General features: G+C 38.9%; 1 protein-coding gene across 1 annotated transcript in view; it reads left to right on the top strand.

Annotated features, from left to right (window-relative positions):
* Positions 1–5184: 5184 nt before the first annotated feature.
* NME5 (NME/NM23 family member 5) overlaps positions 5185–17818 on the top strand; it is a 36068-nt gene continuing 23434 nt past the window's right edge. Inside the window, exons 1-2 of the mRNA XM_006899502.1 lie at positions 5185–5314; positions 12381–12586. Coding sequence (XP_006899564.1) covers positions 5186–5314; positions 12381–12586 — 335 coding nt within the window. The 5' untranslated portion in view covers position 5185. The remainder of the gene's footprint in view (positions 5315–12380; positions 12587–17818) is intronic.

Below are 17818 nucleotides of genomic sequence, written 5' to 3'. Positions count from 1 at the left end.
TATCACATGCATGTGGAACAATTGTATTTTCCACGGATGAGATCAGGTGCACCCTGATCTTTAAATGGATATCCTTACTTTTTAGCACTTTAAAGAGATCCTTGAAAACAGATTTCTCTCAAAATATTTTATAGAGACTGTTATTAATCATTAATCACAACAGAGATAAGACAGAGATAGTTCTGGAATTAAGGAATTCACATCAGAATGATACCAAAGGAGTCCACTAATCACAGCCATGATTTTCATCTATAAGACAGAAAAGAAAGGAAATTATTACAAGATTATAAGCGGTGGCAGACTCCAGAATGGAGCAAATGGCCATAATTGGAATGTTCATAGCTGCAGAGTGAAAAGCTTTCAGTATCTGTTCTAGACCTTCAACCACTTCACTGCATGTGCTAGTCAGGATATGAGTCATGACAAGGCTGTCATGAGCTGGCACCAGGATCCGCACTTTTAACTTAAACTTGATAACATGGTTATTTTAGGTATATCATTACAGACATGCCCGTAGAATTGTCATCTACTTTCGACTGCACTTTTCTGGAAGATATAACTTTTCCTAGGTTTGTCTGGATTTGCTAAACATACCACATGGCAGGTTTACTGATCAGGAAGAACTCAAATGGCATCTGCATTTATGTCAAAACTCACAATAAAGTCAGAGTTCTAATTGTATACAGCCTTCCACAGACTAGTACTCAAGAACTTAAACTCCCTTGAGTTGATGCTGGCTTCGTCTTATTTGATGTTGTCAAGTCAATTCCAACTCATAGTGGCCTGCTCCGGTGCCATCCCCACAATTTTTACTGTGCTTGAGCGCCTTGCTGCAGTCACTGTCAGTCCACCTCATAACTAGTCTTCCTACCCAAAAAATCCTAAACCAAATCCCGATGGAAAAGAAAAATGGCAACTCATGAGAGAAACTTAAGCCTAACTGCAGCCTTCAATATGGATTGAGGCTCAATGTCAAGAAGACAAAGATTCTCACCACTGGACCAATTGGCAGCATCAGGATGGATGGTGAAGAAATTGAGATTGTTCACAGCTTTAGTTTGCTTGGCTCCACAGTCAACACTCTTTCACCAGTAGCTAGGAAATTAAAAGACATATTGCGATGGGGAAAGTCTGCTGTTAGGGACCTCTCTAAAATCCTGAAGAGCAGTGGTGTCTCTCTGGAGACTAAGGTACGTCTGATACAGGCCATGGTCTTTGCTGTCACTTGTTATGCATCAGAGAGTTGGACAATGACTAGGGAGGATAGAAGGAGAATTGATGCCTTTGAGCTGTGGTGCTGGAGAAGAGTATTGAGGGTAACATGGACTGCTAGGAAAACAAACAGATTCATCCTGGAAAGGGTCAAACCAGGCTGCTCCTTGGAGGCAAGGATTCTGAGGCTCCGTCTAACATACTTTGGACGTGTGGGAAGGAGAGACCAGTCCTTGGAGAGGGATATCACGCTTGGGAGGGTGGAGGGACAGCGCAGGAGGGGAAGGCCCTCTATGAGGTGGATTGATTCAGTGACTGAGGTAATTGGGATGAGTGTGTTGGAGACAGTGTGATTGGCACAGGACAGAGCAGAGTTTAGGGCTCTTGTACTTAGGGTCGCTATGAGTTGCAAGCAACTCGATGGCACATAACAACAGCAACAAGAGCAGTGAAAGATGTGATGTTTTCTCTTGTTCTTGTTAGATGCTGTCAAGTTGACTACAACTCATAGCAACCCTATGAACAACACATCTGACTATCCTACACCCTTCTCATGATCTCCACTGTGCTTGGACCCATTATTAGTTGTTGTATCAACATCTCTTTCTGGAGGTCTTTCTTTCACTATCTTCTACCTTTCCCAGAAACTTGTCTTTTTTTCCCCCCAAAAGACTGTTCCTTCCTAATAACATACACAAAGTATATGAAACAAGGTTTCACATTTCTTGCCTATAAGGCACTTCCTTCAAAACAGATTTATTCGTTCTTTTGGTAGTCCATATGAAACAAAAATCTCCATTATCATAATTCAAAGGGGATAATTCTTCGATCTTATTTCATTATTCAACTTTCAAATGCATATGAAGCACAGCTAGGGTCAGGTGTACCTTCATCTTTAAACCACCATCCTTCTTCTTTAGTATTTTGAAAATGTCATTGACAGTAGATTTCTCCAATGGAACATTTCTCTTAGTTTTTTGACTGCTGTTACCATGAATGTTACTTTGAAACCAAATAAAAAGAAGTCATTGACAACTTCAACCTTTTCTCCATTTATTATGGTGCTGCCTATTGTTTCAGTGCTAATGATTTTTGTCTTCTTGATGTTGAAATGTCATGCATGTTGAAGGCTTTAGTCTTTGACCCACTGCAGCAATCACTCAAGTGGTCTTCAACTTTCAGCAAGCAAAGCTGTGTTATTAGCATAATGCAGGTTGTTGATGAGTCTTCATACAATTCTGATGCCACAATCTTCTTTATATAGTTCAGCTTCTCGAATGATGTTCAGCATACAGATTTAATAGGAATGGAGAAAGAATGCAACTCTGATGAACACCTTTTCTAATTTTAAACCATGCAGTGCTCCTTTGTTCTGTTTGGACAAGTGCTTCTAACCTCCCCACCCCCACCCAAGGACAGTTTTGATGGTTTTTTTCTTCCCCCTCCTTTTAAAAAAAATTTATATTAGTTTGCTTACAAAGTTCATAAACATTGTGTTTCACACTATTCTCCATATTGTGTTGCATATAATCATTCTGAGGCATTGTTGTTGTAGTATGTGCCATCGAGTCACAACAGCCCTAAACTCTATTCTGTGCCAATCTTATTGTCTCTGATACTGCTAACCTCATTACCCCAGTCACTGAGTAAATCCATCTCATCAAGGGTCTTCCTCTCCTGCACTGTCCCTTCACCCTCTCAAGCATGACATCCCTCTCCAAGGACTGGTCCCTCCTTGCAACATGTCCAAAATACGTCAGAGGAAGCTTCAAAATTCTTGCCTCCAAGGGGCAGCCTGGTTTAACCCTCTCTAGGATGAACCTGTTTGTTCTCTTAGCAGTCCATGGTATATTCAATACTCTTCTCCAGCACCACTGTTCAAAGGCATCAATTCTCCTTCTATCCTGTTTAGTCATTGTCCAGTTCTCTGATGCCTAACAAGTGATTTTAAAGACCATGGCCTGTATCAGACTCACCTTAGTCTCCAAACTGACATCATTGCTCTTCAGTACTCTGGAGAGGTCTCTGACAGCAGACTTCCCCCATGCAATGCATCTTTTAATTTCTTGGCTGATGTTACCAAGAATGTTGATTATGGAACCAAGCAAACGGAAGCTGTTAACAATCTCAGTCTCTTCATCTATCAAGATGCTGCCTATCAGCTCAGTGGTGAGAATCTTTGTTTTCTTGATACTGAGCTTCAATCCATATTGAAGGCTGCAGTCCTTGACCTTCTGCAGCAAGTGCTTCAAGTCCTCCACAGTTTTAGCAAGCAAGGTGTGTCATCTAAATAACACAGATTGTTGATGAATCTTCCTCCAGTCCTGATGCCACATTTCTTCTCATAGAGCTCAGCCTCCCAAATAATCTGTTCTGCATATAGATTGAAAAGGTATGGAGATCGGACACATTCCTGGCGTATATCCTTCCCAATTTTGAACCATGCAGTGTTTCCTTGCTCTGTTCTGATGACTGCCTCCTGGTCCAAGTAGGTTTTGCATAAGAACAATCAAGTGTTCTGGGATTCCCATTCTTCCCAGAGTTAGTCACAGTTTTTTTTTGTGGTCCATATCTTTCATCTGCTCTTTTCTGTAAAATGTTTGTCTGTCAGATACTGTTATAAATCTAAGCGTTCAGATTAATACAAACTAAGAAGAAGGATTCGCCATCCACTTCCGAAATAGCAGGCCTTCGAAAACCCTATGTAACACACTTAGACTAGCAGTTAGAGAAACGGAAGTGGAGCCCTCAAGTATCTAAACACAAAAGAGGAGGAACAGTTGGAAGCAGACACTAGTGATTGGAGCATGGAATGTTCCACTAGTGAGAACCCTGAATGTAGGAAAATAAGATATTGCTAAGGAAGAAATGGAACGCATAAATATTGACATACTAGTTACTGGCGAGATGAGATGGACTGGCATGGGGCATTATGAGTCAGACGATGATAGATCTATTATGCTGGAGATGAAAAAGTAAGGAAAAATGGGATTGTTTTCTTATGCACCATGTTTTATAAAATTAATCACCATTAGACTTTGCCTATCATTACCCTGTCTTTTCACGGATCCTTCCCATTTCCTTCATCCCCTCCCTCCACCCACCCAACCGTGCAACCCTGTGGTTTCATCCCTATCCATCCTCACCCCTACGCTCCCATCCCTTCCCGCCTAGGCTTCCCATACATGTTTTACCAGTTACCCTTCTATTTTTACGAAAATAGTATTATGCAGTAACAGCTTTTTAAAATAGCAAAAGCCAGAAAAGTAATAAAATTTGTGGCTGGTTTTCTTTCGTGGTTAAAGGACACCAGTGAAAATGTTTTTTTTTTTAGTTTAACTGCCAGCACGTTTGGCCTTCTACAGCCACCGTCTCTGACCTGCGGCTTCTGGTTTCTTAGCAACAAGTGCTCAGTTAGGAAACGCATTGTGGAGGTGAGTGCGATTGTTATGTCTACTCGTCCTCGGAGAGCTTTGGGGCCCTGCTCTTCAGCCAGGCTTGAGCCTCCGAGGCGGGGTCCCCTTACTAGGGCAAGCTGCAACTTCTGGAACCGATTCTTGGTTTCTGAAGCTGTAAATCACACGAAAGGAGGGGTTTGGCCTTGGGTTTGACAGGTCTGACTATTCCTCCAGAGCTTGCATGTCACCACCGGAGTAACTCCGCTCTTCTCAAGGTCCCCGCCCCATCCCTGCCCTGCTTTGTTTGCCTTTGGTCTCTGGGTCCCACTGCCTTTCTCAGTTCGGTGAATGTGCTTCGGAAAACCCCAGATCTGAGCTGGACACAGACTAGAAGAATGTTTTAAGATTAATATTGATAGGAAAATGCATGGCAGTTTCTAACTTTTTAAAATTAAAATCAAGCACCTAGAATTTAAATTCTTTCTGTCACAATTACATTAAACTTGGGGTTGGGAGGTATTATCATTGCAGTTGATACCTGTCCGGAAACTGAAATTACACTCTGAAAAGCCAAAATGGAGCTATCAATGCCTCTGCCTCAAATATATGTAGAAAAAACTCTTGCTATAATCAAACCAGATATTGTTGACAAAGAAGAGGAGATACAAGATATTATTCTCAGATCTGGATTCACCATCGTTCAGGTACCTTTTGGCACAATGGTCATATTTTTTTTCTCTTTCTGATCGTATTTTTATGAAAATGTTTTGATCCCTTTAGCTCCTTATTGTTTAACATTAAATGTAGCTTTGTTTTGTTTTGCTTTTAAATTTAGGTTTATTCTTGCAGTTTATAAAGTCATACGTAATAGATAATAGACGTAATAGATCTTAACCATATTTTTTTTCATGCTTCAAAAGGACACAAAAGGAGAAATTTTCTTTCTCTCCCATTCCAAGTCCCAGTTAACACTTTCTGTTACTCCAGGAGTTATCTTTGCATTTACAAACATTTCTTTTTCTACCTGAAATAGAATAGTTTTTCTCCCTTAGATTCCTTCTTCAAAATTTCTCAGAGTAGCAGATACTACGTGTATTTTTCCACACAACAAACTCCTCCCACAACTCATCTGGCCTTCGTTCATTGGTGTTCAAAGCCTCAAATCTGTTCCTGAGATGGTTCTGAAATTCAGGTGGGATAGACTCAAGGTCATATTTTGGTTGCCTCGGATTTGGTTTGATTTTCCTCAGCTTTAGCTTGAATTTGCATATGAGTAGTTGGTGGTCTGTTCCACAATCAGCTCCTGGCCTAGTTTTCACAGCTGATATTGAGCTTCTCCAGCGGTTCTTTCCACATATGTAATTGATCTGATTCCTATGCATGCCATCAGGTGAAATCCAGGTATATAACCTGCGTTTATGCCTCTTAAAAAAGGTATTTGCTATGAATAAGTCATTGATTGTGCAAAATTCGATCATTCTCTCTCCAGCTCCATTTCTGTCACCCAGTCCATGTTTTCCAACTACTGAATCTTCCTCTTTGTTCCCGACTTTTGCATTCCAGTCACCCATTATTATCAATGCATCTTGGTTGCATGTTCGATCAGTCTCCGATTTTAAAAGTTGGTAAAAATCTTCTATCTCCTCTTCCTTGGCTCTGGTTGTTGGTGCACATATTTGAATGATAGTGGTATTCACTGGACTTCCTTGTATGCGTATAGATATTATCCTGTCACTGACAGTATTGTACTTCAAGACAGATCTAGCAATGATCTAGCAAGAAGGAGAACTGATGCCTTTGAGCTGTGGTGCTGGAGAAGAGTACTGAGAATACCATGGACTGCTAGGAAAACAAATAGATTTGTCCTGGAGAGGGTTAAACCGGGTGGCTCCTTGGAGGCAAGGATTCTGAGGCTCCGTCTAACTTACTTGGACATGTAGTGAGGAGAGACCGGTCCTTGGAGAGGGACATCATGCTTGGGAGGGTGGAGGGACAGCGCAGGAGAGGAAGGCCCTCTATGAGGTGGATTGATTCAGTGACTGGGATAATTGGGATGGGAGTGTCCGAGACAGTGCGATTGGCACAGGACAGAGCGGAGTTTATGGCTGTTGTACATAGGGTCGCTATGAGTCGCAGGCGACTCGACGGCACATAACAACAACAACACGTGTATTTTTAAGAAGAGCTTAAATATTGTATCAGGTTCATTTGTCCTCTTAGAAAAGAGCAAGGTGCAAAGCAGTGTATGGCAACCCTTTATAGAAGAAAGAAGCAATTATTTGTCTTGCCAATCAGTACTTCCACTTGCACAATGAAACGTTGAGATACAATTTTTGAAAATGATTCTCTGTTGTGCGCCTGGAAAATTGCACAAGAGCATGGAGAAGCCAAAACATAGGGAAGATATGCTGAAATGATAAGATTTTAACTGAACAGAATATTTCAAAAGGCACATTGGGAATACAAAGCAAACTACTATAATGGAATGTACAGAGACTTAGAATTGGAATATGGAAAGGGAGGAACATACTCAGCATTTCTGAAACTGAAAGAGCTGAAAAATAAATTCAAGCCTTGACTTGTAATACTTATAGACACTGTGGGGAAAATCTTGAATGATCACAGAAGCATCAAAGAAGATGGGGAGAAAACATAAAATCACTGTACCAAAAGGAATCGGCTGACACTGACATAGAGTCAGTGGTAATGAAGGAAGAAGTTTCAGCTGCAATAAAGGCACTGGCAAAAAATAAGCCCCCAGGAATTGATGAGATACAAATTGACATGTTTCAAATGACAGATACAGCCCTGGATGTGGTCACCAGTGTTTGCCAGAAAATTTAGAGAACAGCTGCCTGGCCCCCTGAGTGGAAAAGATTTGTTCCCATTCCCAAGAAAGGGGATCCAACAATGTGAAAATTATCTATTAATATCATTGATATCACATATAAGAAAATCACTACTGAAAATAATTTTTAAATGGCTAGAACAGTACAATAACAACTGCCAGATGTTCAAGCTATATTTAGAAGAGACTATGGCACCAGTAATATAATTACTAATGTCAGATGGATCCTGGCTGAAAGCAAAGAATATCATGAGTGTCTATTTGTGCTTTATTGATTATGCAAAGGCATTTGACTGTGTGGATCATAATAAATTATGGCTAACGGGAAGAATTGGAATCCTAGACCACTTAATTGTGCTTATGCAAAACAATACTTAAACTATTGTGCAAACCGAGCAAGGGAGCATTATATGCTTTAAAGTTAAGAAAGATACGTGTCAAGGTTGTATCCTTTCTGCATACCTATTTAATCTATATGCTAAGCATATTATTTGAGAAGGTAGAGGCTCTGAAGAAGCATATGGCACCAGGATTGAAGGAAGTCTCACCCATAAACTTTGTTATACTGATGACACAGCCTTACATGTCAAAAGTGAGGACAATTGAACCACTTTAAACACTGCAGCCTTCAATATATGTCGCTGTCCCTATGCCAGCAACAAATAGCAACACCCTGATGGGGGTAAGCATGGAGAAACACCACTCTGGGAGCCTTTCAGAGTGTCAATCCAGCTCAACTTTATTGGGGGCTGCAGTGCACTTATATATGAGCAAGTAAACAGGAAGACAGGATAGGGTGGGCTTGCAGACATGGGACATGTGGATTGGATAGGAGAGCCTCAGCCTCGTGCCAACTACTCCCAGCTCAACAGATGCAGCAGCCGTCTTCCCAGGTGGTGAGTTTTCTCAAGCCAGTATAGCCAAACATAGGAGAGCTTTCTCTACCCTGTATTAAAGACTGTTGGGAGGCTTGCACTTATCCAGTGCTAGGCAATCTATCCTGACCAGAGGCCCTCCCTTTCTCCCCAACATTCCCCAACAAATATGATTGCATCTCAAAATCAAGATAAAAAAAAAATCCTTGCTGCACCTATAGGCGACATCATGAGAGAGAGAGAAAAGATTGAAACTGTTAACAACTTTATCTTAACTTAGATCCACGCTCAATCTACTGGGTACCAGCAGTCAGGACATCAGGAAATATATTGCCTGGGGAAAGTCTGTAGTCAGGGACCTCTCCAAATTATTGAGGAGCAATGATGTCTGTTTGGGGATTAAGATGTTTTTGATCCAGGCCAGGGTTTTTTCAGTCACTTCCTATTCATCTGAGAAGTAGACAATGAATAAGGATGACTGAAGAATTGATGCTTTTTAACTGTGGTGTTGGAGAAGAGCACTTAATACTCCATGGTCTACCAAAAGTACAAACAGATATATTTTGGAGAAGGCACAGCCAGAGTACTCCTTGGATGTAAAGATGATAAAGTTTTATCTCATATAATTTGGACATGTTGCTAGGGCGGCTGTTCTTTGGAGAAGGATGTAATACTTGGGAAGGAGGAGGGTCATTAAAAGTAAGGAAGGCCCTCAGTGAGATAGAGTAATACAGTGACTTCAGCAGTGGCCTTGAGTGTGTCAGTGATTGTGAGGATGGCTCAGGATGGTACAGGGCTCAGATCTGTTATTCATAGGGTTGCTCTGGGTCATACTTGATGGCACCTAACAACAACAATGTGATCTGCCTCTGAGAGCTAGACAGTGAATGAGGATGACTGAAGAAGAGTTGGTGCCTTTGAACTGTAGTGATGGAGAAGAATACTGACATACCATGGACTGCCAAAGGAACAAATATGTCTTGGAAGAAGTATATCCAGAGTGCTCCTTAGAAGTAAAGATGGTGAAGTTTCGCTTCACTTTGGGCATGGTGTTAGGAGAGGCTGTTTCTTTGGAAGGGACATCATGCTTGGAAAGATGGAGGGTCAGCGAAAGAGGAGAAGACCTGCAATGAGAAGGATTGACACAGTGACTGCAGCAATGGACTCAAGTGTGTCAGAGGTTGTGAGGCCAGCACAGGATAGGACAGAGTTCAGATCTGTAGAGTGGCTATGAGTCGTACTCTACTCGACAACACCTAACGACTGCAACACTTGTGGTTAGAGAAAAACAGGTGCATTAGGATGAACTTGGTTTTATTTTTTTTCTTTAAGTGTCTTTTCCTAGTGTTTTATGGTTTTGAACTTTGTCAGTGGCAAAGCCCATGTCTTGCATACAGGAGACTGTGCTTCTGATTGGCTGTCAAGGTACGTTACTTGGAATGGGCACTTGTAATGATGTCGATCAAGTTTCAGAGAAGTTTCCCAACTCCTAGTGATATTCTCCGGAAATCAGCCAGTGAAAAGTCTAGATCACAATGGTTAGATCACATGTAATTGTCAGAATTCTCTAAGACTAGGCCATGTTTCACTCCATTAAACTTGGGGCCGCCCTGAGTCAGATGCTGACTCAGTGTCACCTAATAGCAACAAGTATATTATGAAGCAACAAGTATATATGAAGAGCAAATTATACACATAAGAATAATACATCCCTTTACATTTAAACAGTAAGACAAGTTCACATTTAAAAAATAATTGAGAGACTGTTAGGAAGTAGCTAATGTTAGCAATTAGAAATTAATATGTCTATATATCTCAATATTTAACACTTTGCTTAGTTATCAATAAATTTCAGACCAAAGAGAGAGTGTGTATCATATGCTTTAAAAATAGACTCTATTTCTTTTTATGAAGATGGCACTGAACGCAAAGAGGGTAGTCCCTGTCCTCCCAAAACAGAATCAAAACAAAGCCGTTAAAAGGCTGAGAAGGCAGTTCCATAGAGCATCAAGAGTAACACAAAAAAAAAGATCCGAGAAAAAAAAAGGATCTGCACATTACTCACCTTCCAGGAGATTAAGATTGTGGCCCAAATACTCCTGGAAGAGCGCCCCTAGGAGAAACAAGCTTGACCACTATGCCATCATCAAGTTTCCTCTGATCACCAAGTCAGCCATGAAGTAGAAGATAACACACATGTGTTCATTGTGGATGTCAAGACCAACAAGCACCAAATCAAATAAGCCGTGAAGATACTGCATGACATTGATGTGGTCAAGGTCAACATCATGACTAAGCCTGATGGAGAGAAGACGTTCGACTTGCTCCTGACTATGATGCTTTGGATGTTGCCAAAAAAAAATGGGATCAACTAAACTGAGTCCAGTTGGCTAATTAAACATTTTTTTCACCAAAAATAAATAAATGAATGAATGAATGGCTTTCTTGACTGCAGTTGGAAGTCCTTTGAACTTGAAGCAGTCTTTTACTGTGTATGAAAAACCTGAAAAATGATATAAACTTTCAGTAGGTGGCAGTCTTCACTTTGTTCAGACTAAGGGTTCTGTTCTTGATAGCATTTAGTTTTTACTAACTGTAAAAAACTTTGCCTGTTATCATTTTAAGCAGCCCAGGTAATTATTCATTGAGCATCAATATTAGTTAAAGGTGACTTACTGTTAAAAAGCATGCTGTATTAGCTAGCACATTGTAAAAATGAACTCTCCTTGCTTATAGTGAGCACAGGTGTCAGCTAAGGGGTTACATTACCACAGATGAGATTTTATTGTTATACCCACCAAAGGAAAAAAAAATCCACCAATAAAGATTTAAAAAATCATAAATACTGGCTTGTGTCATTTTAAAGAATTTAAGTCTTTGGAATCAAAGATTGAAATAAACCACATTTGCTATAAATTCTCAATTTTTTCTACTTTTTGAATTTCAATATGAGAACCATAATCAGCACCTTTTTCATAGTACCTTGCCTTTGACTCTTGAGAATTTTACTCTTATCAGCTAGAACCTGTTGATAGCAGTGCCAAGCCACCTTGGAAAGCACCTCGCCAGGCTTCTTGTTCTGGACATTTTAGACCTCTCATAACAGAGCAAGTAATTACCAACTTTTAAAACCTGAGAAAACATAATAGTTTAGAGGGGATTTCAGGAGGTAAATGACCTGGTAAAATTCACCTTCACTCTCACGAAAATCTAATGGGAATTTCTACCTTAATCTTAGTGATTTTTAGCCTAAATGGAGCAATTTATTTCAAAGTCATTACTCATAATTACTCTAGCCAGAAATTCTTGAATGTCTTTGAGTCCCTGTTATCTTTTCCCCTCCTGGCTGGCCTACTATGTTAGGATTAGAAAACAATATACAGATAGATTATTGTAAAAACACTCAACTCTTCTGGGAAGATTGTTACACCTTGAAACCAGAATAGTGATTGACTTAGCTTTCATGATTTTTTCAATCTAATGATTCCTTCTTACTGTAACAAAAATTACATTTATTTGTCCAAAATGGGGATTATGATTACTATCTTTTAAATAGGAAAAACACAACACCAACTAATTTTTCTCAACATCACAATGAAGTAACATATTTATAACAGAACATGCTACATGCATGTTCATGTAAAAAATGGTTTTACTGCATCATTAAGCTATTTGTTATTTCTGAGTACCATATGAGACCAAATCTTAATGTGGTATAAGATAATTTTGTAATAGGGAAGAGATATATATGAAAATTTTATGTATATACAATACACATTAACAAAATAGTAATCCATCAGAATATTGCTTGGAAAAGGAGGTATGTTGAGGAAAGCTACTGAATTGGAGTAGTATTTCTTAAGTAGGTTGAATAGTTCCTCTATGCTCTTATTTACAGAATACTTTTCATTTTCTTTCCCTCTAATACAAAGAGAACGCTTGGGTAGTAATCAAATTATACTGATTTCAGATTATTCATGACTAACTGAGGTACCATTGAACAGTCATTTCAAATACTTTTGTTAACTTTCTTTGTTTCTGTTACAGAGAAGAAAACTGCATCTCAGCCCTGAACACTGTAGTAATTTTTATGTGGAGCAGTATGGGAAAATGTTTTTCCCTAATTTAACAGCATACATGAGTTCTGGACCACTGGTTGCCATGATATTGGCTAGACATAAAGCCATCTCTTACTGGAAAGAACTTTTGGGACCAAGTAATAGCTTAGTAGCTAAGGAAACACATCCAGACAGGTAATTTTTCTAGAAGGAAAATGAGGAATTTGTTTGTGAAACTTTTCTCATCCTGATTTTACTATATTTTCATATGAGTGTTTTATTTTTAGAATTTTTTATTGTGATTTTAACAAAAGTTTACAGAAATCTTGGATTTCCATTCATTCATTAGTACACATTTTCCTCCCTACCTGCCCCCCTAGTTCACTTTTTTCTCTAAAAAAAGTCATTCATTGTTGCACAATTTCCTCCCTCCTCCCCACCCCAGTCCACGTTGTTAGGCACCTCTTATTCTGGATTATTGTTATGCAAATAATGTCTAATCATATATTAATTTTAAACAATTCTTTCCCTCATTGTTCCAATACAGTGTTCATTATTCATCCCTTCTTCTCTTAGTTTCCTCTCAACCCCCAATGTCAGTCCTGTTTTATAACAATGGCATCATGTAGTATTTGTCCTTTTGTGACTGAGATATTTCACTCAATATTCTTTCCTCCAGGCTCACCCATTTTGTGTAATATTTTATGAGTCCCTTCTTTTTCAGTGCTGTGTAGTATTCCATTGTGTGGATATACCACAGCTTCTCTATCCATTAATTTGTTGATGAGCACTTGGGTTGTTTCCATCTCTTTGCTGCTGTGAACTCAGCAATAAACTTGGGTGTGCATATATCTACTTGGGTAGCATTTCTGGCTTCTTTGGGGTATATTCCAAGTAGTAAAATTGCTGGGTCAAATGGTATTTCTATTTACAACTTTTTGAGAAAGCACCATACTGCCTTCTAGAGTGGTTGCACATTTTACACTCCCACCAATGAATAAATTTTCCAATTTCTCCACAACCTTGCCAGAATTTGGTATTTGTTGCTCTGTTGAACTTTGCTATTGTTACTGGGGTGACATGATATCTCATAGTTGTTTTGATTTGCATCTCTTAGAGCTAGGGATTTTGAACATTTCGTTGTGTGTGTGCTCGTCATTGGAATATCTTCTTGGATCAAGTATCTGTTCATATCCTATGCCCATTTTGCAATTGGGTTGTGTATCTTGTTGAGGTGCTGGCATATACTATAAATTCTAGATAAATGTCCCTTATCAGACATGTCATTACCAAATATTTTTCGCCAGTCTGTGGCTTTCCTTTTTATCCTGTTGGTGTTTTCTGATGTGCATAGGGATTTGATTCTTAGAAGATCCCATTCATCTATTTTATTCTCTCCTGGTTGTAGGTTTTTCAGGATGCTTGGAAGACTGTTTATGTTGTGGATTAGGGATTCTAAAGTTATTCCAAGCTTTCCTCTGATGAAGTTTATAGTCCTTGATTTTAGTCCTGGGTCCTTGGTCCGCTTTGAGTTGGTTTTTGTGTATGGTGTGAGGTGTGGCTCTTGCTTGAGTTTTCTAAAGATATGTTTCCCATTTTGCTAACACCATTTGTTCAAGAGGCTGTCATTTCCCCACTTAACTGATTTAATCTCCTTGTCAAAAATCAGTTTACCATAGGGAGATGAGCTGATTTCTGGGTTCTCAATTCTATTCCATTGATCTTTGTGTCTGTCACTGTACCAGTACCATGCTGTCTTGACCACCACAGCTGAGTAGTAGGATTTGAGATCTGGGAGTGAGATGTCTCCTACCTTCCTTCTCTTTTTCATGAGTGCTTAGCTTATTTGGAGTCTCTTCCTATTCCAGATGAAATTGGAAATTGTCTTTTCCATCTTGTTGAAGAATGGAACTGGTATTTGTATTAGAATTGTATTGAACTTGTAGATTATCTTTGGTAGAATTATCATTTGCACAATATTGAGTCTTCATATCCGTGATCATGAAATGTTCTTCCATTTTTCCAGGTCTGTATTTATTTCTTATAGAAATGTTTTGTAATTTTTTTAATAGATCTTTTGTGTTTCTAGTTAGATTTTACTTTCAAGTATTTAATTTTGTGGTTTGCTATTGTAATGGGGTTTTTTTTTTAGCTCTGTTTCTGTGTTTTGGTGGTGTTTTTTTCTTGTCACTGTACAGAGAAATTAAATTGATTTTTGTATGTTGATCTTGTATCCTGCCACTTTGTTAAATTGGTTGACTATGTCCAGTAGTTTTCTTGCTGACTCTAGGGTTTTCTAAGTATACTATCATATGATCTGCATATACAGATAATTTTATCTCCTTTTTGCCAATTTGTATACCTCTTATTTTCTTTTGTCTTACTGCTATTGCTAAGACTTGCAATACAATATTGAATAGGAGAGGTGATAGTGAGCATCCTTACCTAGTTTCTGTTCTCAAAGGGAATGCCTTTAATTTTTCTCCATTGAGAATAATATTGGCTCTTGATTTTGCCTATATACTTTTTACTATGTTGAGAAAATTCCTCTCTATTCCTATTTTGCTGAGTGTTTTAATCAGGAAAGGGTATTGGATTTTGTCAAAGGCCTTTTCTGCATCAATTGATAGGATCGTGTGGTTCATATTCTTTGATTTGTTAATGTTATGAGTTAAACTGATTGTTTTTCTTCTGTCGAACCATCTTTGCATACTTGTTATGAATACCACTTGGTCATGGAGAATTATTTTTTTCATGTGCCGTTAGATTTGGTCAGCTAGGATTTTATTCAGAATTTTTGCATTTATGGTCATGAGGGATATTGACTTATAATTTTCTGTTTTGATGGTATCTTTATCTGATTTTAGTATCAAGGATATATTTGCTTCATAGAATGAGTTTGGAGGAATTCCATCTTTTTCCATTTTCTAAAATACTTTATGTAGAATTGGTGACAGATCTTTTTTGAATGTTTGATAAAATTAACTTGTAAAACCATCTGGTCTAGGAATTTTTTTTTTGTTGGAAGTTTTTTTATGACCTGTTCTATTTCTTTTTTTTGTAAGAGTCTGTTTAGGTGTTCTATTTCAGTCTGTGTCAGTTTAGGTAGGCAGTGGGTTTCTAAGTATTTGTCCATTTCCTCCAGGTTTTCATATTTGTTTGAGTCTAGTTTTTCCATAATATTCCATTGTTAACTTTTTTATTTTAGTTGATTCTGTGTGACATTTCCCCTTTCATCTCTTATTCAGATTATTTGCATCTTTTCTCTTTGTCAGTTTTGCTAGTGGTTTGTTGATTTTATAGACTTTTTTTAAGAACCAACTCCTAGTTTTGTTTGATGGTTTCAATTGTTTTTCTCTTTCTTTTTCATTTCTTTCTGCCCTAATTTCAAGTTTTTTAGAGGGTGTCACGTTTTCTTGCTGTTCTTTTTCAATTTACTAAAAATTTTAGGTTAGAGATTCAATTATCACTTTTTTCTTGCTTTTTTCTGTGTATGCTTTTTGCTATAAATTGACCTCTGCTTACTGCTTTGGCTGTTTCCCAGGGGTCTTGGTAAGTTGTGTTTTTATTGTCATTTGTTTCAAGAAAGTTTTTAATTTTTTATTTCTTCTACTACCCATTCTTGTTCAAGCAAGGTATTGTTCAGCTTCCAAAGGTATGGTTTTTTCCTCCTTTATCCTCTTGTTATTAATTTCTAATTTTGTAGCATTGTGATCTGCAAAGATGCTTTGTATTATTTCTGTTATTTAAAATTTATTGGTGCTTGCCTTGTGACCTAAAATGTGCTCTATTCTGGAGAATATTCCATGTACATTGGAGAAGTATACTGTGCTTTCTTAGGATGCATTAGCCTGTATATATCTATGAGATCAAGTTGATTTATTGTGTGGTTTAATTCTTCAGCATTTTTGTTGAGTTTCTTCCTGGTAGGTCTATCTTTTCTTGAGGATGGTGTATGGAAGTCTCCTACTACTGTAGTGGGTCTCCAATTATGCACATGTTATTCCTCTTGATAGTGTCCCACATTATTCTTAGGCTTTATTCTTTTCGATTCTGCTTTTTGTTCTAGCAGATCAGTGGTGACAATTCTTTTATTTCACTAGTTCTGTGTTCCATCCCTTCAACTCTGTTCATATGTTCCTCCAACATGTTGACAGTATCTGAAACATTGGTCCTCAATTCTGGATTATGGTTTCTTGATTTTCCCAGAGCCTCTAATGCCTCGTTTGTTTTATCTACATCATCTTATTTTTTCAAGTTCCTCCTGGTGTTTGCTTGCAGAGTCCTGTAATTCTTTGAGATTGTTTTTCACCCATTGAAAATATTCAATCGTTGTTCTTTTGAATTCTGTGTCAGAAAGTTCCATCAACTTTCCGGCTTCAGGAAATCCATTGATATTGTGTCACTTTTGGGGAATGACATATTGTTTTGAGTTTGGGTAGAGTGTGAGGTAGTCTACTCTTTCCATATATTTGCTGTGAAAGAATCTTTCATGCTTGAGGTCTTAGCAGGCTCTTGGTCAGATAACCTTGGCTCAGGAATTAACTGCTCCATAGGAGAACAGGGCACCTATCCTGCCTGAATTTCTCTATGATCTTTTGACTCATGGGAAGACTTGCTTCAGTTGGGGAGAGATATGGCCTGTGAATTAACAGCCTTCTCTGTCAGGTAACTGCTGCAGCTAGGCGGGTCCAAAGTTCTTGAGGCTAAAGGCAGCTCCAGCTCTGGGTAGGGGAAGGAAATGGCTTCACCTATGATATTTGTATCTTTGGCACAGTTCAAAGGCACTGGAACGGGTCATCTTCCAGGCAGCAGGACTGGGGCATCCATCTCATCATGAGTCTTCCTCTCTTGCATTGTCCCTCCACCCTCCCAAGCATAATGTCCCTCTCCAAGGGCTGGTCCCACCATGAAACATGTCCAAAGTATGTCAGATGAAGCTTCAGAATCCTTGCCTGGTCTCATACTCTCTAGGATGGACTTGTTTGTTCTCCCAGCAGTTCATGATGTATTCAATACTCTTCTCCAGCACCACAGCTCAAAGGCATCAATTCTCTCATTATTCCTATTCTATCACGTTACAGGGCCAGGTCTTTCAGGAAACTGGGCCAGGGTGTCTGGTCAATGGACAGGGGTGTCCAGGCAGCAAAGCTGGTCCTCCAGGTGACAGGTTTAGTGGTCCAGGTGGCAGGGGGAGGGAGCCTTCAGGTAGTAGGGCCAAGTTCTAGTGCTCCTGGCAGGAGTGCAGATCAGGCCACACTAAGAAATTTTTAGGACAGGTACTTACCAGAGGAATGTCTATCTGTGTTTCATTGACTATGCAAAGGCATTTGACTGTGTGGATCATAACAAACTGTGGCTGACTCTGAGAAGAATGGGAATACTAGAACACTTGATCATGCTAATGAGAAAACTATTCTTGGACCA

This window comes from Elephantulus edwardii, unplaced genomic scaffold (genome assembly GCF_000299155.1).
Source record: "Elephantulus edwardii isolate Elephantulus edwardi_28Jun2011 unplaced genomic scaffold, EleEdw1.0 scaffold00259, whole genome shotgun sequence".
Classification (NCBI taxonomy): Eukaryota; Metazoa; Chordata; class Mammalia; order Macroscelidea; family Macroscelididae; genus Elephantulus; species Elephantulus edwardii.
The sequence above is the reverse complement of the archived record's forward strand: the minus strand, read 5'-3'. Positions and strand labels throughout refer to the sequence as shown.